The 26,159-nt window shown below is 43.8% G+C and overlaps 1 protein-coding gene across 1 annotated transcript; it reads right to left on the bottom strand.

Moving 5' to 3' along the window:
* Positions 1–234: 234 nt before the first annotated feature.
* On the bottom strand, positions 235–25,625 carry Tmem165 (transmembrane protein 165). Its single transcript, XM_032916772.1, has 6 exons — positions 25,190–25,625; positions 11,536–11,761; positions 5,555–5,730; positions 5,019–5,198; positions 1,605–1,710; positions 235–1,002 (listed from the first exon to the last, which is right to left on the bottom strand). The coding sequence occupies exons 1-6, from the start codon at positions 25,394–25,396 to the stop codon at positions 926–928; spliced, it is 972 nt and encodes a 323-aa protein (XP_032772663.1). The 5' UTR covers positions 25,397–25,625; the 3' UTR covers positions 235–925.
* Between the last annotated feature and the right edge of the window lie 534 nt (positions 25,626–26,159).

Genomic DNA, 26,159 nt, shown 5'->3' with positions numbered 1-26,159 from the left:
GCCATCTGCCACCTTACACTACAACACAGGTTGGGAGAAAACAGCCTTTGCTCCGGGTGCACAGTGTAGTCACAATACACTGACTAGATGACTACGGAGGCTGCTGGAATCAAGGGACTCAACCTTAGACTACGGAATGACTCAGGCTTTGGATTATACTGCATACATTAGTTCTTGTAGGAAGTAACAGAATGTGATAAGTAAGTATTTTGTATAACACACAAGGAAAACAAGTACTAGTTACACCACTTTTATTTACATTGTTACACTGTTTATTCAATATAGAAAAATATGAATACATTCATAGTATTCTCTTTTAATTTGGTAAGTCCTTGTTGTCAAATATTGACTATTTTTATATTGGGTATCCTACCCAATAAAAAAAAAAAATAAGAACGGACCTAGCCAGCAAGTCTTCCTGTTTGTTACTGATACAGCGGTAATACTCATTCCTCTGTTTAACCCTAATTCCCAGAGACAAGATAAAACTACTGATTACTGTACTGGCTCAAGGATATGTTTTGAAAAGCAGAAATAATTCATTCTTTTCCCCCGAGGAAATGCTTAAGGTATACATTAAACACCCCAGGGACCAAGGATATAAAACGTGTTTATAAAGGGGTCATCATGCTACAAGAGAACTCAGCGGTCAGCCTCACTTCAGTAGACACGCATGTCAAGCAGAAGTGGGGCTGAGGTGTCAACATAATTAGGCTAGAGAGAACCCACACTTGGGAGTCAAACTTCTTTTTAAAACTTTTTACAAATAAAATCAATGATTATATCTTTTGGGCATAATAATTAATGGGTCAAACTTACAAATTAATGCTACAAAATACAGTATTTTCCATTACTTTTAGTTGTAATGTACACTATGTACAGAAAAGAGTTGCATATCTTAAGCTGAAGACACATGAACAGCTTTTTAAAAACCAGACTCTGGACTTATAAACAGAGCAGAAAATGCAAACGCCAGAAACACGATGCCTCCGATGATCGTCACTGGAAGAGAGAGATAAGTGAGTCAGCATTTCTTCCACTGTGACGTGCAAACAAAACCAAGTGTCCCTGCTTTTCCTAACTGCTCTTGCAAACAATGTCAGAGGCACAGCCTTCCTGAATCTTTCCTCTTCCCTTATAACCAGACCTGTTCTCTGAGCGCTGCTTACAGAGAGGTAGTGAGGGCACATGCTGGCAGGGGGCAGCTGGACTGTAGTCACCCACACCTTAACAACCCAGAGGTGGCACAGCGTGTGAGCTGCTGCGAGCCTGCTAGTCCACAAGCCCAGACTCCAACCAGCTTCAATGTTGAAAATGTTCAGGTCTCACACAGGCTACCTGTCAAATACTTCAGGCCAAAATTCACATACTTCTACAAGTTCTTCACTGGCTTACAAAACGAGTCTGGCCATATTTTAGATAAACTTGTGGTTTTCTAATTTGTCCACATAGACAAAGAAAGTCAGTGCACAGTAACAGGCAGTGTGTGCTGAGGCCTAAATGGGAAGCAGAGACCAGGTGGTCTCTGGAAAAATGGTAAGAGCTAGCATTTCGAGCATTATAACAGACGATGTTTGCATTTTCATTAAAAAATGAGACCTTACCAGTTCTGACAGAGATCTTTTGTGCTATCATCCTTCCTCCAATTACTGCCAATCCAGTGCACAGGCAGTGTCCCACTGTGCCACCCACTGCCACACCATAGGGATCCTGGAAGCAGATGTAGCTAGTGTTAACTTGTTAAGTTGGAGATATTAAGTTTGAGAAAGGTCAGTATTAAATAGAACTAACGGGATATGGGATCTGAACCACAAACATCAGAAGCGCTTGTATAAATCCAGGTACACTGTAACTTTATTACTCAGGAAATAGCTGCTTCAAGGAATGTGGACAGGACAAGGATAGGTCTGAATGTCTAAACCTTGTATTGCTGTGCTTCCTGAGGGCAGAAACCCTGATCCTTAACCCTCTTGCTTTTAGCTGAAGGTAAGGAACAAATACTATTAAATGAACAGGAAGTCTACAGAAAAAGATAACCAGAAGAGTAGGGAAGAACCCCACATATGTTTGGGAAGGAAGAACAACACAACATTGGGATGTTTCTACGAGAGACAAGGAAGCCCTAGAGAGGAGCCCTTGAAGAGTACGTCAGGAAGGGTGGGGGCCAGTTATGGGGGTGTAGGGCTGTAGGTGCCATGCCTGTGCCAGAGGCCAAGATTCAAGGCCTAGCTACAAGAGGTCCCCAGGAACTCTAAACTCATCCTTTGTCTTGAGACACTAGCTGTTTTAACACAAGCAGATTTCCGCTTTCAAACTTTAATGGAGACTGAATTAGATGGGAGTAAGCCCAAGGAGAAATCTCTGCTAAAAAACAGTGCTGATGGGATTGGGCTAGGAGATGGAGGCAAGAGAAAAGCAGATGGACAGGAAGGACGTGGGGTACTGTGAAAGCGACTGGGTGTGACAAGTGAGTAACTGAGAAGACACATGATAAAGATGGGGACCAACTACCAGGTGATGGCCTCAGTGGGTCTGGTGAACACCTCTTATGTCTTCTTTGTCCTGGTGCTGTAGTAAGACTGGAAACGGCAACTGAAGTGGTAAGTGTGTTTGGTTCACAGATCGAGTTACAGTTCAGCATGAAGAAGCATGAGAGCAGCAGCTTAGGACAGCTGGCCAGTGCTTAGGAAGTAGATGGTAACGAATGCTTGTGTTGAGCTCACCTAGACCTGGGAATGTTGTCCCCAACTCATAAGAGGGATCCACCAGAACCTAATCAACACAGATCTCAAGCTGAATCCCACCCTGTGAGGTCAGCAACTGGGCAGCAGAACAGTCCTCTTAACCAACCACAATAATGTTTTTAAACTTTGGGAAGTTAAGAATACAGTGCAGGACAGAAGGACTAAGCAAGGGGTTTCATTTCACCCTTAAAGTCAGAGTGGAGGGGTTGGGGATTTAGCTCAGTGGTAGAGCACTTGCCTAGGAAGTGCAAGGCCCAGGGTTCGTCCCCAGCTCCAAAAAAAAAAAAAAAGGACCAAAAAAAAAAAAAAAAAAAAAAAAAAAAAAAAAAAGTCAGAGTGGAGCTGAGAGAAAGGCAAAGATCTACGTTATAAGGGAGTGGGGTGCTGGGGTCCAGGAGTGCACTGTGGCTAGCTGGGATGAAGAAAGCTGGGCGGGTCTGCAGCCAGCTGCTGTGAAGTTAAAAGGCAACATATAGGGCTGGAGAGATGGCTCAGTGGTTAAGAGCACTGACTGCTCTTCCAGAGATCCTGAGTTCAATTCCCAGCATCCACATGGTAGCTCACAACCATCTGTAATGGGATCTGACGCCCTCTTCTGGTGTGTCTGAAGATAGCTACAGTGTACTTATATATAATAAATAAATAAATCTTAAAAAAAAAAAGCAACATATATATAGTCTGAACCTGAGAATGTATCACCACCACATCCTCTGCTACTCCAGAAGATGTTTCATTCCATCTGAAAATAAAAAGGCACTAAGAAAAAAAAATCACTGGGTTAAATAAAGTTATTTTAACAAAGATCCTTCAAAAGCAAAACAGCATGATTCATAAAAAGGAGATTAGTGTTACGGAACATAGCCAGGCAGTTAAGAGGTCTTTAAACACTGCTACAGTGTAGGTTATGTGGAGGGGTGCTAGACCAGGAGTACTGGGTTGGGGACTAGACCGACCTCTGCACTGCTGTATCCCCTCTACAGACAGAAACCCACAAAATGGGTAACTGCAGGGCAGTGCCCCACCAACTGACTCTGGCAGGACCTCCTTCACACAAGGCCTCATTTCCAAGGCCCTATTCTGAAGTTCTAAGAGCTGATGGAAAAACATGAATGAAGGTAGGGCGTAGCCATTAAGGAGTTTTTAAAGTTTGTTCTATGAGAATCAAATGGGACAGTTCCTTTTTAAAAATTTTTTCCATCTCCAAATAAAGCATTTTTAAGGTTTTCTGACAAAATCTTTCTCCATAACTTCAGGCCTAGCCTGGAATGCTTCCTATTTTAAACTGCAGGGCCATGTTAAGGAACTTATCTTTTACATAGACATTTCTAAGGATTTAAATGTTTGCGAGTGCAATAATATAACTGGTATGAGATCAAGAGCATGCAGCTCCTCAGGACGTTGGCATCTGTGAAGAAGTGACAGCTCCCAGGAGAGGACAGTGATCCATCCCTACCCCAATAGCAAACCAAGAGGATCTTTTAAATACATGTACTCAAAGGCAAGACAGAAAGCAGCTCACTTCTGGCCCTGACACAAGGCACCCATCTCTAGCCTCTGGTTCTTAGCTGCTCAATCCGGGCTGGACAGTGTCTTCTAACTTACACTGCTGCACCAGCACTGTAGAGCTCAGAGGACGAGAGCTGCCCTACAAGAGCAGGGTGGAGCAGTCCCGAGATGAGCCCTGTAAGCATTCTCATGTCCTTAAATCTGACTTGTTTTCTCTGAATTTTAAAAGTATCCCTCTCTGGGGGAGGTCAGTGAGAGAACTCAGCAGGTAAAGGTACTCTGGAGATTTCCTGAGCCGTCAGAGCCATGTTGAGAAACGAGTGATCAGAGCTGCTCAGAGTGTAGTGAGAGAGTCAACAAATCCCCGACACAAAGCCTACTGTGTCTCTACATTTTTCTTTGTTTTTAAGACAGTCTTAGTATGCAGCCCAGCTACAGACTAATTCAAGATCAGCACTTGTAAGAGTCCACAGTGGTAGGATAATAAGCAGCATGTGATATATTAATTTATATTTCCAATAAGCATACAGAAGTCATGAGCAGAAAACCCAGAAGCAAAGTTTTAGTTTGGCAAAATACAGTACGGCAACTCAGCAAGACAAAAAGAAAAGAACAATTAAATTTGGGTTCAAGAACGAGCGACACAGAAAACTCAGGAGGCTAATTCTAGATCGTAAAATGAAGAGATGTGCCAAACGTCCAGTGTGGGTAGCCCCGTGGCCCCTGACTGATTAGGGCCTCGCTATGGAAGCTGTCAGACACACTCACCTCTCTGGCTGCCAGAACAATGGTAGTGAGTTGAGAGCGATCACCCCATTCCGCCAAGAATGTTAACGTGAGTGCTTGGACAAAAATGGGTGAAATAAAGTGTAGCCATTTTTTCTGAGGTATAGCTGTGCTTGTACCAGTTTCAACATCTGGCCCGTTTAAGAGTTTGGTTCGTTGGAACTGAAACAAATAAAAAATACCAATATCCCAAGTAAGCCTATCAAAATCAGCATAAAGTCACTTTTAAATCATAAGGTGTACTCTCCAAAGAAAATACACGTGTATCCTCCAACTGCCCTTTAGCCACCAGCCTCACATACTGTCAATTTTCCCACTCTTTAGCAAACTGTGCAGATGCTTCAGAAACATAAAGAACAGCTCCCAGATCCCAACATATGCCATCAACCTAAAGAGCTGGCTGTATTTGGTGGACACTTCCCTCCCTGCCGCATTCACAGTACGGCATACACAAAGCCACATTACGGTACGAGCGGGAACCCAGCTCGTCTGCATGTACACAATGCTTCCCAACTTACTTCTTCATCTTTCTTCTTCAACTCTGCTTGTACTTCTTCGAGCTCCTCCTGACCCTCGTCTGGGCTCATCTTCAAACCTTCCCGAAGCATTCTAATGCCAAAAATGGCAAAGAGTGCAGTTGAGACATAGTATGTGTACACCCTGGGGATGACTGTGGTGGCATAGCCAAACAAAACTGTAAGGGAATGCCAACAGTGTTACACAGTGCTTTCTGCAACAGACCAAAGAACAGTTAAATCAGAACCCATAACTTACATCATGGATGGAAAACTGGTTCATATTAGATACATCACATATGTAATGACCTGGAATACCTCTGGTTCTTTCCACAACTTTAGAATGGCACAGTCCACTGGCTTTCCAAGACAGGCATGGCCTCATTTCAATGGCACATGCATCTGCTATAGGGACATTGCTTGATATGCTGACTGGCTCTCCACTCATACTCAACTAATGGCTGCTTCCCCTCTATCTGTGCTAGGCTGACTATGATGTCCTCTAAGAATGTCAAGATGTTATAAGCTGGAAACCTCACTCTACTCCATAAGTACATGCTTCTTTATCACAGATAGGAAAAGGTCGAGGACAAGATTCTCTCACAGCGCAATTCACTCTGGTCCTTTTAACTGTGTAACTTTAGTACATCTTATGAAACAATACTAAAAACCCCTTATAGGTACGTGTAGATGCACCAATATGACATAAAGTTTCTATCTCTTACCTTCTGAAAGGGCCAACAGACAGATATTTTACTAATAAAGAACATTTTGGGGAAACTTCCAGAAGATGTGAAGCAAGCACAGAATGTACCTATAGGATCTTATTACTAGAAGTTAAGAAGAGCAAGAACCAGCCACAAGAACAAGGCAGGCAGCCAGACAGGATCCCACAGGCCAGTCTGGACAATGTCATCAACGTGAGCTGGAGAAAGCGCACGCGGGTAAGAGCAGGAGGAAGGAATGTACAAGGCCAGAGGTCATTCATGTCTGGAACACATACCACAATTAGGAAGCTAGCATTTTTGAAAGCATCAAGGGAAATATGCATGGAATTACACTAAATCTCTGGGGAAACTTTAGAGCAAGGTACGTATTGTGTTTCCTTGTCTCTTCACAGGCATGTATTAGCTGCAAGAGAAGACTAAGTAAGAAAGTCCTGTACTGGGTAAGCTACACGAATGAGGCAAAAAATGAATGCCACATCATTTCATGGGACATTCTTCTGAGGGCATGACACCATTGAAGCTCCTAGCCAAGAATCTGTAACGAGCTTTAACCATGCAGAAACATCCCACACAAAAAGGAGGAGCCATGGGCTATGGAGAGGGCGTGACATTATTCTCTAAAGCCTGTTGATATCATAAAGTATAGTAGTAGTTCAGATTTAAAAATAGAAAATCAAACACTTGATCTTACTTGGACTGTACAGGTGGAAACAGGTGCCACAAAGCCTCAATCGATCGATCTACCTACCTAATCTCTGCATAATATATAAATTAAGTGTGCATAAGTACACATTATTTACCTAGACACAGAAATAATATATAAAAATACTCAATTTTTTTTACATAGATTGTACCCAAATGCTTAAGCAATCGGGGGAAGTACTAATAGTAAAGGCATACCAGTGTGCGTTACACTCTTTATCTGTATGGCTTTATGGATTTAAAACTACTTCCGCAAAGTCTGGGGAAATGGCTCAATGGGTAAATAGTTACTGTGTAAACATGAGGATCTGGGTTTGAATAAACTCATAAGCCAGACACAGCTGCACATATCAATCATCTTAGTGCTCATATGGGACAAGGGGGATGAGCGTCAAAGGCAGGAGAATGGGCCACCTGGGATCATACACACAGTGGTGAACAGGAGACTCTGTCCCAAGTGAGAGGCAAAGGCCAAGGCCTCTAGACTGTCTTCTGACCTCACACGCGCACTGTAAGCATAGACATCCAGTCACACAAGCATACACACACAACAGAAAAAGAAAACGACTTCCATAAAAAAAAATTAAGCATTGAAATAAAATGTAGAAAACCTTTTGAAATCCACTAAATTTATTCTTTTTCTCTTCAGATAAAATATCCTCCCAACCCACACAGAACCTGTGATGACCACTTGCTTTCTAAGGTGTCAGGGGTTGAGTATAACAATGGTTTCTAAAACACAACTGTGTTACCATGCCAGACCTGAACATCAAGGTGACTACTAAATCATGGTATAGCATGTAATGTAGGTCCCCACTGGACAAGGAGCATTGTGTTGAGATGATGAGAGTGATTTTACCATACCACACCATCTGTGTGTGGAATAAACGTATCAACTGTGTTTCCCTGGGGCTTCCCATCGGATACTAGAGAACACTGCAGACTGCAAACTGAAGTGAGAGCTGGGGTAGGAGCACCCTGGCAACGCTCCCCTTCTAACTAGATCCCTACCGAGAGCAGACCTTCTGGTGTTTGTCACACCGGGCCTTTCTCCCTCCTTCCTGCTGCTCCTCTGGTTTCCTTTATTAAAAACCATTTTCCAAGCCAGGTGGTGGTGGGGCATGCCTTTAATCGTGGCACTTGGAGGCAGAGGCAGGCAGATCAATTACTTCTGAGACAGCCAGAGCCACACAGAGCAACCCTATCTCAAAACACCAAAGTGTAAACAAACAAACAGACCAAACCTCTCCTGGCACCCAAACATCTAAGTCATAGCAGTTCACTCAAGTTAATATTTCAGTTTTTTCCACCACTGCTAATATAACAGTTAGGATACTTAAAATTCTGTATAAAAGACTACCATGTATAAAAACAGTGATTTGATACACTTCAGAGAAATGTCACTGAGCTAGCTACCACTCCATGAATCATTAGAGGTAAGTTTTCACCATATGATTGGTAACACTGACCTCAGGAGTTCTGAACTGAGAAACATGGCTTTAACAAAATTCCTTAATATTTATTTATATGTGTATAATACCTCAGCTATTAAAAAACTTTTTCAAAAATAAATCAGTGTTGATATTGTATCTTACTTCACTCTAGCAATAAAAATTCATCCACAAACTAATAGGGTCAAGTTCCCATTTTAAAATATGATTAAGCTTGTGATATATTTACTTTAACTATATAATATACTAAAAACAACCATAATAATTCAATCTTTAAATACTTAGAGACCTAATAATAAAAGAAACCTTCAACAGCTTTTAAGCTCCAGCATCCTATACATACTTTTCTTTTGTTTTAAAGATTTATTTATTTTATGTATATGAGTGCACTGTAGCTGTCCTCAGACACACCAGAAGAGGGCATCAGATCCCATTACAGATGGTTGTGAGCCACCATGTGGTGGCTGGGATTTGAACTCAGGACCTCTGGAAGAGCAGTCAGTGCTCTTAACCACTGAGCCATCTCTCCAGCCCCCGTGTACATACTATTCTTACAGGAAGACAAACAGGTATGATGCATACAAAGCTCTAACAGTTACTGGAGCAGAGCTCAATGAGGAAAACAATACAGGAAGAACAGAGTTCCTGACTTCCAACTGTTGAGGTTATGTGTCTTCTCAAAGGAGTGATGGTGACAGCACAGGAAGCTAATGGCATTTAAGATTCCAGTACATCTTATTTTATTCACCCATTCATTCATCTTGTTTATGTGTTTATTTCATGGATGCCAATGTTTGTCTGCATGCATGCCTATCCTGAGGAGGTCAGAAGAGGACCCTGATAGATGGCCCTGGACCTGGAGGTAGGGATGGTTATGAGCCACCATGTAGGTGCTGGGAGTCAGACCTGGGTCTCTGCAAGGGCAGCGAATGCTGTTAACAGCTAAACCCTCTCCAGCCTCAGACTTGATCTTTCTATCTTTGGTGTGTACATTCATGAGGTGAAGTGTGGACACCTAGAAGCCACAGGAGACATCGGGTGTCTCACTGAACCTGAAGCCGAGCAGTTTCAGTTGTTCTGTGAACACCACTGTCACCACTCTACAATGCTTGGGTTACAGCACAGGTAGTATGCTCTTTATGTGGATGCTGGGAATTAAACCTCAAGTCTTCATTCTACACAGCCAGTGCTCTGACCCACTGAGCCACCTCTCCAGCCCTGCATTGGCTATATTGTAAAATTACTTTACAAAGTGTTTTTACTTTTATACAGTATATACCAGAAATGAGATGTTTTCAACTCCTTAACTTTACAAAACTTAAGATAACATCAGATAAAGACTAGAGCAATCAGAACCTGCCCCATGGCTGCAGGAGGTAGGAGAGGAAGAGAGACGAACAGCAGACCGCAGAGTGAGGCAAAGGACTAGGCACACGCAAGAACTGGAGGGGCTGACAACGCTATGGAGCTGCTCTGCAGCAGGGAACGTGCTAATGAGGACGTCAGCACCAGTGTGACACCTGACAACGTTCAGACAACAGATCCCAAGTGAAATCACGTTTCAAGTCTATTTCTTGCAATATATTTCTTTCAAATATATATCATATATAAATAAAAATGTGTATCTTTATATGAAATATATATGAAGGGTTCACTGTTAAAGAACTCAAGACCATATATTCCTGGCTATGAAGTCCTCTACTAGAAATGGCTGGTCTACCAGAAGCTACACTCTTAAAGAAAATGGGTTCTCCTTCCACAGCTCCTCGGTGTGGAATGGGGGATTATGAGCCCCTTCCTGGTTTACCCAAGTGAATGCTGACAGGTTTGATCTTGTGCTGGCCACCACAGCTTCTGTATGCTCATGAGTGCAGGGGTCTGTGACGTCCAGGAGACATTGTCCTGTAAGACCTCTTGTAAGGGCTCTTACAATCTCTAATCCCTTCTTCTGTGACACATCACTTCTAAAGAGAAAATGAGTTGCTACTCTATCAATACTTACACTTAATTTTCAAATGGTGACTAGTATTGAAAATATCTAACACAAGCTTTAATTAAGTATCAAGGCAACAGAGAATCAGAAATGTACCTTGCTTTGCATTTTAAGAAATTAGTCTCTTTATGGTAAGAGGTCACCTCATCACTATACAACAGAAACCCTAAGGCAGGGAGGAAACTATTAAGTGCACTTTACAGAGAGGGGAGTTAAGATTCAGGGTCAGCTGACTTATTTACTAGGGTAAACCAAGGGAGGTCCACTCAGCCCCAGCTGTGGCTCAGGAGGGGTACTGTGCTCTAACTCAGGTGTCTCTGACGTACCAATTAGGTAGTCATCAGTCACTCAAGTGAGCTGACTTTCTTGTGATTCAACACCTTACTTAACATTACACCTAAAAGCAGTAAGCCAAACAGTAACACAAATGAGAAGACTACAGAACGCTGGACTCCATGTAAGCAAGTAAGGAACTCAATGAGAATGCACTGAAAGCTGCTTCTCAGTGAGGCTACCTCATGCCCTTCAGGAAGAAAACATGCAGTTTGTTATGGCCTCTTGAATCCTATTTCTAAAACTGCAATTATAAATAAATTTATCTGGACTGAAGAAAACAAAATCAAAAACCAAAACCACTGAGGTAGAATAAAATTAAGGAACTGAGAATCAAGGCTAGAAAGACAGTTCAGGGGTTAAGAGCACTTGTTGCTCTTACAGAGGCCCAGGTTCAGTCCCCACACCCAGACGGTGGCTCACCACCATCTGAAATCCTCTTCCTGAACTCTGCAGGTACCAGGCATCTATGATGCACCTACATACATGCAGGCAAAACACTCATATACACGGAATAAATCAACCTAACACATATATAAAAATTAAGGATAAAAACTACCAGTGACAAAAACGTTAAGAGTGTGTATTTGGCGCTGGCTCTGAATAACTAAAAAGTCCACCTGAGTAAAATCTGGGTTTTAATAATGTAATATACTGAAACCATTTGCCGTTTAATGACTTCTGGGGATAAGCAGTTCCCAATGTAACTGGGCGAATGACTCAAGCCACACATATGCTTTCCCTCAATTCACTGTGCTCCCAAGAAAGCAGCCTTACCCGACAAGCACGTCATCAAGGCCAAAGCAAGCATGGCGCCGGCCAGCACAGTCAGCCGGTTATAGCGCATCGCCATGATGGCAGCTATGAAAAATGTCTTGTCGCCGAGTTCGGACACTATGATGACCGATATGGCAGCAACAAACGCATGGATAAATCCCAGATTTGCCTGGGTAGCTGCATCTTCTCTGTTGGTATGAACTGGGGCGGCCGGTGTAAATCCTTTCTGAAAATTAAAAAAAAAAATAAATATTTTAAGTCATTTAGTTGACATTCTTTTATTTTAAATGAGAAGAGTGGTTATTATTATTGGTGGTGGTGGTGATTCCAGTGATATACTGCTTTATCTAAATGCCACTAGTAATAACAGCGGCCTGTAATTCACAAGCATCCACTGCATCTAGTATCCTAATTACCCTTTCTAGGCATGCCTTACAGTCAGTTCATGCTCTCTCATTCGAGTCTCACTAGTAATGTGGGTTGGAGACTTGGTGTGTTTATCTACCATTCACTGGCACTGCAAAGGGCTAAAGAGGATCCAGAAAGTTCCAGAGGCCCAGCCAGAAGTGGCTTTAGCCGAGACAAAGTTTAATATAGCTACATGTGCAGATGGTCCGATGATGAACTCTAAAAATATCCTGAAATGTCATTTGGTAAAAAAGGCAAAGCAGTCTCTGTCGGTATTAACATGAAAGTGTCGCAAAACGTAATCGGCCTCCCCATTGTTCACTGGACCATTTGAAGCCCTGTCCCGTAAAAGCCGCTGATCTCTGGAGATCATCTGAAATGAAGAGATTCTAAAACAGGGATTGACAAGCTAGGAGAGGCCAGCCCAGCATGTTTACAATATAAAGAGGTTATAAAAGATAAAAAGAGGTGGGAAAGGGGAGTGGAAGAAGAGGGAAAGCCGTAAGGAAGACTATACAGCAGAGATTTTCTGTAGCGAGGATAGAGAGATGTGACCTGTGAAGTCTAATATTTTAGTTCCAGGCTCATTACTAAGAAACTTCACTGGCTGGAACTCTAAGGTCACGTGAGACACCAGGAAGGACATGGAGTATAAGTTTCATAATTGGGAAAGTTATGTGGCTTTATGAATACTATATGTAACAGCTTCAATTTTTATTGTGTACATCATTCCTTAACATATGTTATACACTGGACTTCAAACACTACAGGACACAATAGGACTGTAAGAATTACCCAGACTATTAAGTAAGCAAGTACCATTTTACAGGCTGTCTCTCCATCAGCACTTCAGTTGTATCTATGCTGAGATTCCTTTAAAATGACCTCCTAGCTGGTCCAATAGCCTATGAGCATTAAGCACCCCAAAACACACAGGTACTTTAAGTAGGACATCCTAAGGCCATTATTTACCTGCCAGATTGCCTCACCCTTCCTCCCTACACTCCCCTCTGTCTATATGACACACGAAATAGCTGTCCTGCAGTCATCATCCTGTTGCCTCGTCCTCCTAAGTACTGGGATCGATTACAAGCATCAGACACTATACAACACTAGTGTTTATGTGAAAAGAGTTCTCAAAATTTCAGGCTGTGAAGTCCACGAGAAATTTCAGGAGTAAATATGTAGCATTTAAGATCATTTAGCTCCAAAGCTTGAGAAAGAGAAAACTGCATTTTAAATCAAATTACGATAGAAATAAATACTTTATATTTCCGTGGTTTATAAGCTTTAAGTCCTTGGCCAAATTATTTAGTCTTATCTTCTATGAAATAAAGAATGAAAATAGCCTGAAGAGTATAATAAAGGAAGTTGACAAAGACATGTCTCAGTGCTCTTCAAAGGGGCTCAGGTTTGCTTCTCAGTATCTACATAAGGCATTTCATATTATTACCCTGTCTTAGTACCCTTACTACCCTGTTTTACTGCTGTGAACAGACACAGTAACCAAGGCAACTCTTACATGGACATTTAATTGGGGCTGCATTACAGGTTCAGAGGGTCAGTCCATTATCAAGGCAGGAACATGGCAGCATCTAGGCATGGCACTGGAAGAGGTAAGAGTTCTCTACCTTCATCCAAAGGAGGCCAGAAACAGACTGGCTCCCATGTAGATAGGAGGAGGGTCTCAAAGCCCACCCTCACAGCAACACTTCCTCCAACAAGGCCACAGCTCCTCATAGAGCCACTCGATGGGCCAGATACATACAAATCAGCACATACCCTCTCCTGGCTTCCATAGGCATGCATGTGGCACACATTCACAACTACACAAGATACAATACACAAGTATTTTAAGGGTAAGTCCAGCAGATGGCTCTGTGGGTAAAGGCACTCATTAAACTTGATTACCTAATTCGATGCCCAAGATTCATGGTGGAAAGAGAGAAGACCAACTCCTCCAAGCTACCTTCTGATTTCTGCATATATTTGCATGTCCACAGAGAGAGACAGAAAATAATAAATGAAAACAAAATAATAAACAAAACAAAAGAATGCAACAAAGTAAAACAAATAGGATCCTTCATGTTCTTAAAACTTTCCATATAGAAGGGAAGAAAACTACATCTACGGCTCCTTCCACTTACCAGGCCAGTCCTGGATGGCTAAAAACTATCAGGATATTGTAAAGACAGAGGTGTTTAAGAATTAAATAACTGCCCTGTTTGGGGCTGGGCCACCCACAGCACTTATTCTCTGCATTCTAACCAGTTCAGGTGTCTATGGTGGCCTCCGACGGCTGGGAAATGCTTCTTTGATGAGCAGTGAGCTGCACTCACCTATGGATGAAAGGGTGAGCATTTAGAAGTACAGACCAACAACACTAACTGGACTCAGTAGGTTGAGTGTGTAGTCATATATTTGTGTGTGTATATACACATACATAATGTACAAACAACAATGTATAATTTGAGAGAGGACAAGAGGAGTCAAGAGGAGGAAGTGAGGGTGGGGGGGTTAGAAACTATGCAAATATAGTATGCTCCTGTGGTGGTTTGAATAGGTGTGGCACTATTAGGAGCTGTGGCCTTTTTGGAGTAGGTGTGGCCTTGCTGAAGGAAGTGTGTCACTTTGAGATCTCCTATACTCAGGCTCACTCAGTGTGAATTAGAGACTCCTCTGGACTGCCTGTGGAAGGCAGTCTTCTCCTGTTGCCTTCAGATCAAGGTGTAGAACTCTCAGCTTCTTCCCTAGCACCATGTCTGCCTGCCTGCCTGATGCCATGCGTCCCACCACGATGACAAAGGACTTAACCTCTAAAACTGTATGCCAGCCCCAATGAAATGTTTTTGTTTATAAGAGTTGCCTTGGTAATGGTGTCTCTGCACAGCAATAAAACTATGACAACTCCCATTAATGGCTCAATTTTTTAAAAAAATGAAATATTAATATTAATTAGATCAGAAAACAATTTGTTAGCATTTATCTACTGGTCACATGGAAGGACTGGCTCCTTGGTCTGGTAATCTTCCACAGCACTGAAGTCAGACTGCCTGGGTTCACATCCAAAGCATTACCAATATGACTACTCAATCATCTGCCAACTGAAGCAGCCGTGACATCCAAACTGTTAAGTTTCAGGTGAATCGAGGCTCAGGAGTCGCCTAGTATACAGCAACACTCAGATCTCATAACACAACAGAAACAGCTAACTAGACTTTCTGAAATGAACTACTCCACATTACTTCACTGAAACTGTAGAGAGAATATTTTATGCCTAAATACAACATGTAAACCCTTTCCTGTATCTATTCAATTTCAATACTTCTATCTAATCATACTAGTTCCTAAAATAGATCTCCTTTCTCCCAAAAGAAGCTAACACAGCAGCACTTAATGCAAAACACAAGCCAAAAATTTGCCTCATAATGGTTTAAATTTCCCATTTTAAAAAATAAAAAGCAGGGGGTTGGGGATTTAGCTCAGTGGTAGAGCGCTTGCCTAGCAAGCGCAAGGCCCTGGGTTTGGTCCCCAGCTCCGAAAAAAAAAAAGAATAAAAAAATAAAAAAATTAAAAAAAAATAAATAAATAAAAAGCAGGCAAAAGTAATTGAGAAAGCGAGGATGCAACATTAATTTATAAGCAGCAATTTTTAAATTGCCAAGAAATAGTTTACCTTTTTCTTCATCATCTCTTGTAAGTGGTATGTTCTATACTGACTCCTCCCTCAGCTCACGGGCAGTGCAGCCTGAGAGCTCACCAGGCTTCTGCTGACCACAGCCTCAGTCAGTCAGAATTCCCTTCCCAGTGTTCTTCATTACGATCCATCAGTCCAGACGTCTCAAACCAAGTCCAAACCCTTTTTATCCTCAGTCCCTGACAACCAGCCACATGGACGCCGTGAAAATGTGTCACAAAAGGATTGAGAGCAGCGAAGGTGAGGACAGGAACACTGGGAAGCTGACAGTTCTGAAGTAGAATCCTGCATCAGTGAAATGCTGATACTCAAGAGACCAGTCAACTAAGTGATCTAGTAATATCCATATGAAATACGCTGGCTGGACAGATGGTTTAGAAGTAAAGGCACTTCCAAACCTACCAACCAGAGCTCAACCCCTAGGACCCTCATGGTAAAAAGAGAACTGACTTCCACAAGTTGTCCTCTGATCGCCACATGTGTGCTCAGGCACACAGGTGCCCAAGTACATATAAACACATAGATAAATTGTAGTTTTAAAAATTCAAGATTATGGAGGTATAATATGGGGGGGAAGGAAGTTATATATGTGATTATGCATCCTGATCTCAAGAAACACTGGACATTTCCAGAGAAAGAATCAGAATCAGAAAGGGTGAGACACTTTTCCTCAAAGAACCAACTACTTTCCAGCTGTGTGGACTGCACAGTTCCTGTGGTAATTACAACTCTGTTGCTATAACTTCAGGGCAGCTCTCAAATATTTTATGAAACAGCACAGCTCTGTTCCAAAGGAACTTTACTTAAAACGTCAACCTGCCAGTGGTAATCTGGGCTCTTGAGGCATGGATTGAAATATGAAAAGGCAAGGCAAAGCAGTCCTTCTCATCATACAGCCAGAATTATCTGGACCCTCTAGACTTCTGACATTATGAAACAAGGTACTGATACCTTGTAACTTGTGTGCATCACTTAAAAGACCTCTCTGAAAAAATCTCTCTCTCTCTCTCTCTCTCTCTCTCTCTCTCTCTCTCTCTCTCTCTCTCTCTCGTGTGTGTGTGTGTGTGTGTGTGTGTGTGTGTGTGTGTGTGTATGTGTTGGCGCGCACACATGCGTGTGTGCTCACATGTGCACATGCTTATGAAAGAAAGTACCTACAGAATCCAGAAGAGAGTGTTGGATATCTTAGAGCTAAAGGTACAAGTGGCTGTGAGCTACCCTACATGGGTGCTTGGAACCAAACTTGAATTCTTCACAAGAGCAGTGCCTTCTCTTAACACCTGAGCCATCTCTCTAGCCTCACCCTAAGACTGCCAACTGACCTGCTACTCCAGCAGGAGATCAGTTCCTCACAGCAGGCCTCAAGCAGACCCCACCAAAAAGTATATGCTCTGCATGCACTCATTCAAAGGTCAGGGGGCTTATACCTGTGGGACAACCTCTGCCTGAACAAATGGAGTGTGGGTGTAAGGTTCTTTCTCAAGTTCCGCAGGATTCAGAACTGGAAGGCTAACCAGAAAGTACAACAGTGCGTACTTTCTGCCAGGTCCTGACCAACAAATGAGAAAGAATAAAGCTTGTGTGTCTCAGACAGTAACCCACTGGATAAATGCTTGAGGTCTTAAAATTAAAAGTATACATGATAATGATAACCTATCTCAGAGGCAAGAAGAAAGCCCCTAAAAGACTCTGAATGTAAGATAAATATCGGCGAGGGACTGTGGCTAATAATCAGGGCAGTGGGGAATATCTGCTTCTGGGCCTATCAAAATGTGAACTGCTTGTGAGCAATGGTGAAACTGACCAGCAGGAAATATATGCACGTGACAGAAAGGGGGGAAAAAAAAATCAATAGATCTTAGGAAGGGCAAGGCTCATTTAAGGATGGTGGTAAGACTAGGGGCTGGGGATGCCTGATAAGGTCATGCTCCTGAAAGCAATGGGGAAAAGAAGAATCGAAGCCAGGAGTGAACTTTAGTATGTTTGGTCCCAGGCGTAAGCAAAGCTTCACAGGAAGGTTCCCAGAGAAGGGCTGTCAGAAGTGGTTCAGAGATGTGGCTAGGCCAGACTCTGGGGGTAGACCTGGTGCTCAGCCTAAATTAGCCAGGGCTGTTTGCAAGTGGATGAGATTCCCAGGGGAGAGGGCAAACAGCTAAAGCTCACAAAAACATGAACCTTACAGACTACCTGGTGCTGTCCACCAGAAATGGAGAGCACAGAGAAAATTCACACACTGCCCCAGCCCCAGGTTATCCCTCACTTGCAAAGTCCAGTCTACACTCGGGTGAAGTTCTAGCTGTGTCCTTTCCTCGGCCTCTTTCGGAGCATACCTGCATCATGGACTCACCTGCCTTTTCATTTTTATTCCCAGGTGCTTTCTCATTGGTCTGAGGATGGCTGGGTGATGGTTTCTATATGCTTGGGCCAGAGAGTGGCACTATTAGGAGGTGTGGTCTTGTTGGAGGTGTGTCACTGTGGCTGTAGGCTTTAAGACCCTCGTCCTAGCTGCCTGGAAGTGAGCATTCTGCCTTCAGATAAAGATGTAGACCTCTCAGCTCCTCCTGCACCACGTTCCTGCCATGATGATGACAGACTGAACCTCTGAATCTGTAAGCCAGCCCCAATTAATTATGAGTTGCCTTGGTCATGATGTCTGTTCACAGCAGTAGAACCCTAAGACAGGCTACATTTTAACACTTGAGTGGCAACGTTGCTGAGTGTTCAAAAGGAGGCATCTCACTCAAGGATGCCTCACCATACATATTAATCTAACTTATTCCCCAGATCTCCATGCTTGCCCAAGTATGTGTAATCTAATAGAAATATTGTATTCCTATAGCTTTTCCTTGCCATCCTAACCACATACAAAGCTACCAGAAGGTTGGGTTTTCTTAATGTTCAAGGTAACATCACAGTCATATCCTTCTTTATACAAACCTTGAGGTTGGGAGGAACCTTAGAGCTAAGAAGCCTGAAGAATAGGAATATTTTCAGAAATTCATTCCTCAATATTAGCTTCATGCTTCTGGGTTCCTATACACATACGATGTTACTCTGTAGGACTTAACAGACTACGATTACACATGCACCCATGTTCTACATGGACTGGTTTTGCTTAGTAAAGCTGTTTTCTGCTCCAGTGAAAATAAGGTCTGTGCTGCTCTCCCCACAGGACTCCAGTGTACCACTGTTGTCTTGGTTTCCCCATACCCAGCAAAAGAGCTCATGTGACTGATTCACGATGTCCTTAGCTGGGCTCTAGGCTCCCCACTTGTGCACATGAAGTATGGTGTTGTAACACAGGCAATCTTCAGATGTGGTTATAATTTATTACCAGCTGCCTTTAAGTAACAGACTCCTGGAATAACATAAGCAGCACATTCAATCATTCAAAAAGGGATAAGGCCAAGGTGGGGGGTGTTCCTACAAAGCACAGAGTATGCTGCCAAAGTGTGCTAAGGCCATGCCTGAGAGAAATTCTCTTGCTTGTTGGATAACCAACCTATCTGTAGATAACTAACTAGCCAGGTCAGCCTCCACATCTGTCAAATCCCTACAAAACCTCTCTCTAAAAGGAAGAAGGGAGAGAAGCAGACGGAAATGAGAGGCTGAGCTGTGACAGTAGAGTCTTGATTATTAGACTAACATCAGGGCAACCAGCAGTTACTAAGTGGGCCCCTGAGTTACCAAGTAGAGGCCACTCATTTTCACATCATTTCACTTGACTGGCAGAAAACCACAAAGGCTGTGATCCTAACTGAACCTGAGATGTTAGGCTTAAAACTTTAAGACAGGAGGCAGTCAAGTCAAATGAGGACAGGAAAAGATCTCTGGACTTAGTAATCGGCTCGGTTACAAGTGTGCTTCAAAATGATGGGGCGGAGGCCTGCAGAGAAGGCTCCGCAGGTGAGAGTACAGCTGATCTCAGTATTCTGTAGAAATAAGTCTCAAAGGGACAGAAGGGCAAGGAGGAGCACAGGCGATGAGAGATTAAAGTAAAGATTAGCCGACAGGTAACCTCCAATGGAAGTGGTTTTTAAAATAGCAGAGCAGAAACTGATGGGGCCAAGTAGTGCTAATAAAGGCCCTCATCTGTTCTCCCCTTCTCAAAACAGGAGAACAGTGTGAGTGGGACTAAAGGAAACAGTGGGAGGAGGAAGAACGGAAAGGGCAAAGGCAGAATGCACTGGAGGTCAGAGGAAAGCAGAGTAGGGAAGAGCTGGGGCTGAGGCTGAATGATGGGGCACTTTCTAATAGGCACAAGACCCTGGGTCAGTCCACAGCACTGCCCCTCCTTCCAAAAACAAGGATGGGGAGGGGGAGGAAGAGGAGGAAGTATATGCAAAGGATGACAGTTTGATCCAAATCGTGAAAAAGACAAAATGAGCACAGAAGCCAACCAACATGCTGAAGGAGTGCAGTTTCAGCCCAGGCACTTCCCTTCTCAGTCACACAACATTACACCACAAGAAGACGCGGAACACTGGAGTGTGTGCTCAGAGTATTCCAGAAACATCACTGTGTCAGGATTTTAATAAGTGAAACACAAACTGGACCTTGAGAACAGGATCCACAACCTGTACTTAAACAAACAAAAAAATCTCTGCAGAGGGCTGGGGAGACAGTCAGTCAGTCAGTCGCTCCGCTGCAGCACAGGCCTGGAACTTCAGTGCTCCTTTGACAAGATGGGAAGTGGGGACAGGAGAGTCCCCGGAGGCTTGCAAGACATCGGGCATGGCACACACAGCATAGAACAGGAGACCCTGCCTCCAACGGTGGACAGTGGAAATCCAAGACCACAATAGTTGCCGTTTCACTCCATATACATATCATGGCACATCTGTGCCCGCTCTCTCATACTACACACACACACACACACACACACACACACACACACACACACACACACACACACACCCCCCTACACAGAAATCTTCAAATCTTCATTTAGGAAACTCTGCTTCTTGGAGACCAGGCCTCACTACAGAGCCTAGGCTGCACTCAATTTGAAGCCTCCTACTGTAGCTTCCCGAGGGCTGAGATTATAGCGTGTCACCCACCACACCATTATCAAGAGGAAATGACAACAAAGAAAGACGCAGTTCCCATTCTAGCCATACAGTTTGATGAACACAAATGTGACTGTACTGTATTCTCCTTTTACTCATGATGAAACCAGGAAGAATGCTCGCTTTGAAACAAAATCTATGGCTTGCCACCAATAGATTGATTCCATCCCTCTCAAAATTCATATATTGCTTAATAAAAAGTTATTAAGCAAATGGTGGCATCATGTTCAGAGCTATGGAATTGGAAGCAATGCTTAGAACTAGCTAAGTCTCAACCGTACGGACAAAGTCAGAACAAGCCTTTCCAGAAAATACTGAAATATGCAAAAAGAGACAAGATGAAAAGTCATGAAACTTACAATGCCCTGTGGACAAACCTAGTTTTAAAAGAGCACAGTGATTAGAGCCTTGGGCAGGGGTAGCACCTTGCTATGGAGCTGTGTCTATAACAAAGTTCTAACTAACACAGCCCAGACTGACATAAAACTCAGTCCCAGAGTCAGGCGTGCGCCTCCGTGACCTGATAGAACATTCTACTGCAAAGTGTCATCACAATGTCTAAGTCTTTCTGGGGGCTTTCACTGACCGCAAACATTATTTTATTTTTACTAATGATACATCTGACTCCTATCAGAGTATATTTAACAAATATATTTTCATAAGATGTATTTTTGATTAACTTTTAGCAGCTCTGTTTTATGGACATAACCATTCTACTGTGTATTAACGTATTTAAATCAGATTACTTAGTTTCACTGATTTTTCTTAAGCATTCTTTTTTTTCCAAAGCATTCTTTTGATGACATAATAACACCAAATAAATGGAGTACCAAAAGCATCATTTCATGCAGAAGTCACCTTGGGAAACTCAGTCTTCACAGCTCAAAGCATCAATCACAACCATGAGGAGGCTGAAATCTGGGTGCAGAAAGAATGCAGTGGGGTGAAACGATGGCTTCTGGGGAGGTGCCCTCACAGTGAGCAAGCAAAGGACAGCAAGGAGACCAGAGAACCAACACTGATCGGCAGAACAGCTCCAACATCAGAACACACAGGAAAAACACAGGAAGAAAACAAGACCACACTAAGGTCACCATTTGCAGCATAAAAACTGTAGCTTACTCATAACTGTGTGTTCAAAGGGAACTCTTCTGCTCCAGTTCCCAAGGGCAGGGACAATTCTAAATCACCACTGCCTGCTTTCTTAGTGACCAGATTATACAGACGGAACACTCCACACACAGAGAACCCTGTCTCAGGGTTCAGCCCTCACTGAACCCAGTAAGATACAACCACTGGTCTGCACCATTCCTTCCACCTGAACATGTGCCGATGAAGACACTTCCCCCTTTATTCTCACAGTTCCCTCTCAACATGGTGGCCTCAAAAGGTTACATTTAGATATCCCATCCTTTGAAATCATCCCCTGCACACAGGTGCAAAGTCAGCTGAAACCCAGATACTCAACAAGTCCAAAACCATTTATATTGTTGTTAAACTGTCCTTTGATCATTTATATAACTGCAAAGAAACAAGAGATACTTTTATTAAACAGTTTAAGAAACAGGAAAGAAAAAAATTTTTTTCATTGTACTCTATGTGAAAAGTTATATAAAACATAAATAAAATGAGACAATGTTTTGCTATTAAGTGTAAATTCTCAATTCCTAAATGAAAAGAACCACCAAAATACATGAAAATATTAAAACAAACATAGTGTCTGCACCAGCATGCCCTCCAACCCCTTAGTTGTAAAGACAAGAATCAGTGAGACCACTTAACCGAGGCCAACACATCCTGCCTTTACCACTGTGACCTTTACTTAACATGGTTAGATTTCCTCCAGCATCCCAAAAAGGACTGTAATAAATATAGCTGTGCCTCCCGGTATTTGCCTCAAAATTGTAATATGACTACAACCTCCATGAAATGCCTAAAAAGTTACACACTCATAAACTGCACTCTGGCACCCAGGGCTGTGTCACTCCCAGCAGTGACTGGTTTAAAGCAAGCTCCTGATGCAGGGCTATGTGGCAGCGCTCAATGACGAGTCAGCATTTCAGAGCAGGTTACGGAGCAGACAGACCAAGCCAGACACCGTCATTTGAATGGCAGCAGTGCTGCTGATTCAAGGTTGAAGGAGGTAGACTGGGCAGAGAAGGCCCCTCCACCCAATGCTTCTATGCCAAACAACTAGAGCCCTGCATTCTCATGGCCAATGACTCCCACTTCTGCATCTGCCACCTGATTTGTACTGTACAGAAGGCCACTTATTACTCTTTAGTTCAAAGACTTCTGATCTCCCCACATACTGTGTGTGTGTGTGTGTGTGCGCGCGCGCGCGCGCATACGCGCTTCTGTCTGTCTGTCTTAAACTTTACAAGGGTCCCAGAATTAACAACTAAATAATCAGTTGGAGTTCAATTTTCTAAGCTAAAACCAATAAATTAATGAACAACAAAAAAAAAAATCACAGGTGGCAGATAATAAAACCTGAGTTTTTCTTAACTTCATCTAGTAAAACTTTTAACAAGTAAAAGGTAGCTGGATATACTCTTAAAAAACATTTTTTTTCCTGCTTGAGTTCATTTTATAGTTTTCCATCAAAGTATTCAAAACCTGATAAGAACTGAAATGTAAAATTTCAGAATTTTCTCATAGAAAATTACTTAGCAAATGCCAACAATATACAAGGTCTTAGGAAAGCAGCAGAAAAGAGTAAGATACAGCAATGCTCTCACGACATCTACACGCTGAAGAGCAGACAGAACATGTACACAGTTTTAAGAAACCAAGTCAGAAGCAAGAGTGTAAAAACAGATAAAGCATAAAAACCCTCAAAAGGAGTGGGGTGGGCATCAAGAGAAAAGGCTTACATCAACACTAAAGCCCATCAGAATAAACAAATGGTGTCGGGGAGGGGGGCTTTCAAACACAAGAACTGCAGACAGTACCTGGCAGGGTGAGCCACGGTAATCTGGTTTCCAGCTCTGTTCTGCTAAGAATTAGGTTCTGGCTCTGAACACTGAACCACCACTCTTCTCAAACCTGCCACTGCCCCTCCACAACTAGGAAATGTCACCTGCTCTGCCTGCTTAACAGCTCTCACTGGATCTTAACTCTACATTAACTAAATCTCCTAACGGGTGCCTATTTACCTGACTTCTTCCTGAGGACTTCCAGTAAGGAGAGTTTTTCCTTATTTCTCAACACCATTACTAACTACACTCTGGACAGGCGATTCTTAGAAAGTACTTCCTGTGTAAAACCAAACTCAGAATCACAGAAACTCCTGTCTTCTGATACTACGTAGAAAAACAAAATACTGGAAAGGCCAACAGTATAACATGAACCATGAAGAAATTAAAACTCCCATTACTAAGAAAGTGCTCCTCTAACAAGGGCATCTTGGGAAACATTCCAGACGCTTCTGCTGAAGACTGAAAGGGTTCTGACCTACAGGCTTCAAGCTTGGATTCTGTCTGGCATGAGAGCACATGTCAGGTTTCCGTTCTGGAAGCCACTGTTTTAGAATACAGTGAGGCAGTGGCGAGTTCCTAAAAGACCTGGGGTTCAGCAAAATGGTGAAGAGAACATGATTATCTATCCTGCTGTCACCCTGATGTGTACTAAAGTCAGGACAGCCATTCTCTCAGAGGGCAGATAGGGATGGCAGTAGGAATTTGAATGCCAAAATGGACCCTACTAAGAGACTAAAAAACTCTAGAATGTAGGAGTCAAAATTGGAAATAGAGAGTCCAACTCGGAGAAAAGTACCCTAAGAAAGGAGAAATTCTATGAACATAGGTTAAAAGGTTAATTTCTACCTATCTAGTAAAGGTTAAAGAAACTATGAGGCTCTGGTTTACTTATAAATGCAGTCTTGGAATCCCTCTCTATAGAGCACTCTACCATCAGACACAAGTCTCTGCGTTCAAGGGCAACTTCCTTCAAGCCAAAGCACGTTTTTTAAAAAGGGAGGGTAGCAATGCATAATCTCTAGACACTGTATCTGGCAAAGAACCACAGGGTGTGTCGAGCTGAACTCGGGTGAGCATCTCTGGTTGGGTTGCTTCAACAATGACACGATCAATGTGATGATACTTCGAGAAGCCAGTCTCCCAGCTGCTTGTACTAAAAACTTTCTGCTTGGGATGACTATTTTCAGTCTTTTCAGTAAGGCACACGTGATCAGCAAGACGAAGAATCCAGAGCAAGCCTTCTGGTAGCGGGGATCTAGAGGACCTCCCGGGACCCCTGGCTGGGGCTCTCATTTTCCCTTCCCCCAAGCAGCGAGGCAAGGCCAGGCCGCGCCTGGGAAGGCAGTCTGTCACCCTCCTCCCAGCGAGGCTAGCAGGGGCCGGCTCCCCTCCCCCAGCCGCTTCGGAAAGAGGGCGGCGCCGCCAGCGCCCGAGCCTGGTACCCGGCAGCCGGCTCCGCTGCCTCCGCCCGCCCCATCCCCACCAGCTCCGGCTCTCACCTCGGCCCGGGCCGGCTCGAGGCCCTGTACTGCCGCGGGCTGCGGCTGCAGCTGCTGGGCGGGCGCCGGCGGCTCCTGGTTCCGGTGGCTCAGGTCTTCCTCGGGGCCAGCGCGGACCCCAGCCGGGGCCCAGAGCAACGGAAGCAGCAAGAGCACAAGCAGCCGTCGCGTCGGCGCCCGGCCGCTCCCCCCGGCCGAGGCCGCCATCCCGCCCGCCCAGCCGGCACCGCGCTGCGGCAGGAGGAAGTGCAGGCGAAGGGAAGCGCCGAGCCCGGCTGCCGACAGGCGCGTCCGTCAGGCCTTGCCGCAGCTCAGCGGGCAGCCTGCAGCACGCGGGACACGGGGACCGGGACAGACCGGCGGCGGGCTCTCCGAGGCAGTCGGGCAGCAGAACCCACACACTCCTCCAACTGCCTCGGCGGCCCAACTCCTCCGGCCCCGCCCCCTGGCCAAGACAGCCTCCCATTGGTCCGACGTCAGCCCGGCGTCGTGACGTTTCCGGCAGGTTGAGGTGCGGCTCCCGCCCTGGTCCTATTGGACCCGGCGCTCCTGGGGTACCTGGAGCTGGATGATTGACTCCCTGCATCCATCCTTATAGACCCCGCCAGAGACCCCCTCGCCTCTGGGCCCTGTGGAGATCAGACTGCAAGGCACTTACCAGTACTTCCTCAAGAACCTTAGGTCATTAAAACCTAAGCGGCCGCCGCCTCCACTTCTATTAAATGTCAAGTGAGTCCCAGCCCCGCTACCTACGTGGCACTCTTCGCAGGAACTGCCACACCTTTAAGTTGTGTTCCACCCACCATCACCAAGTCCCTGTGCTGCCTGCTCAGAATATTCTTCGGGGATCCATATGCTGGTTTTTTGTTTGTTTGTTTGTTTGTTTGTTTGTTTGATTGGTTTTTTTTTTTTTTGAAGGCTCTGAAGTAGGATTCCGAAGTAAAAGGATGAAAACCTCCACGCTTTATTT

This window comes from Rattus rattus, chromosome 11 (assembly GCF_011064425.1).
Source record: "Rattus rattus isolate New Zealand chromosome 11, Rrattus_CSIRO_v1, whole genome shotgun sequence".
Lineage (NCBI taxonomy): Eukaryota > Metazoa > Chordata > Mammalia > Rodentia > Muridae > Rattus > Rattus rattus.
The sequence above is the reverse complement of the archived record's forward strand: the minus strand, read 5'-3'. Positions and strand labels throughout refer to the sequence as shown.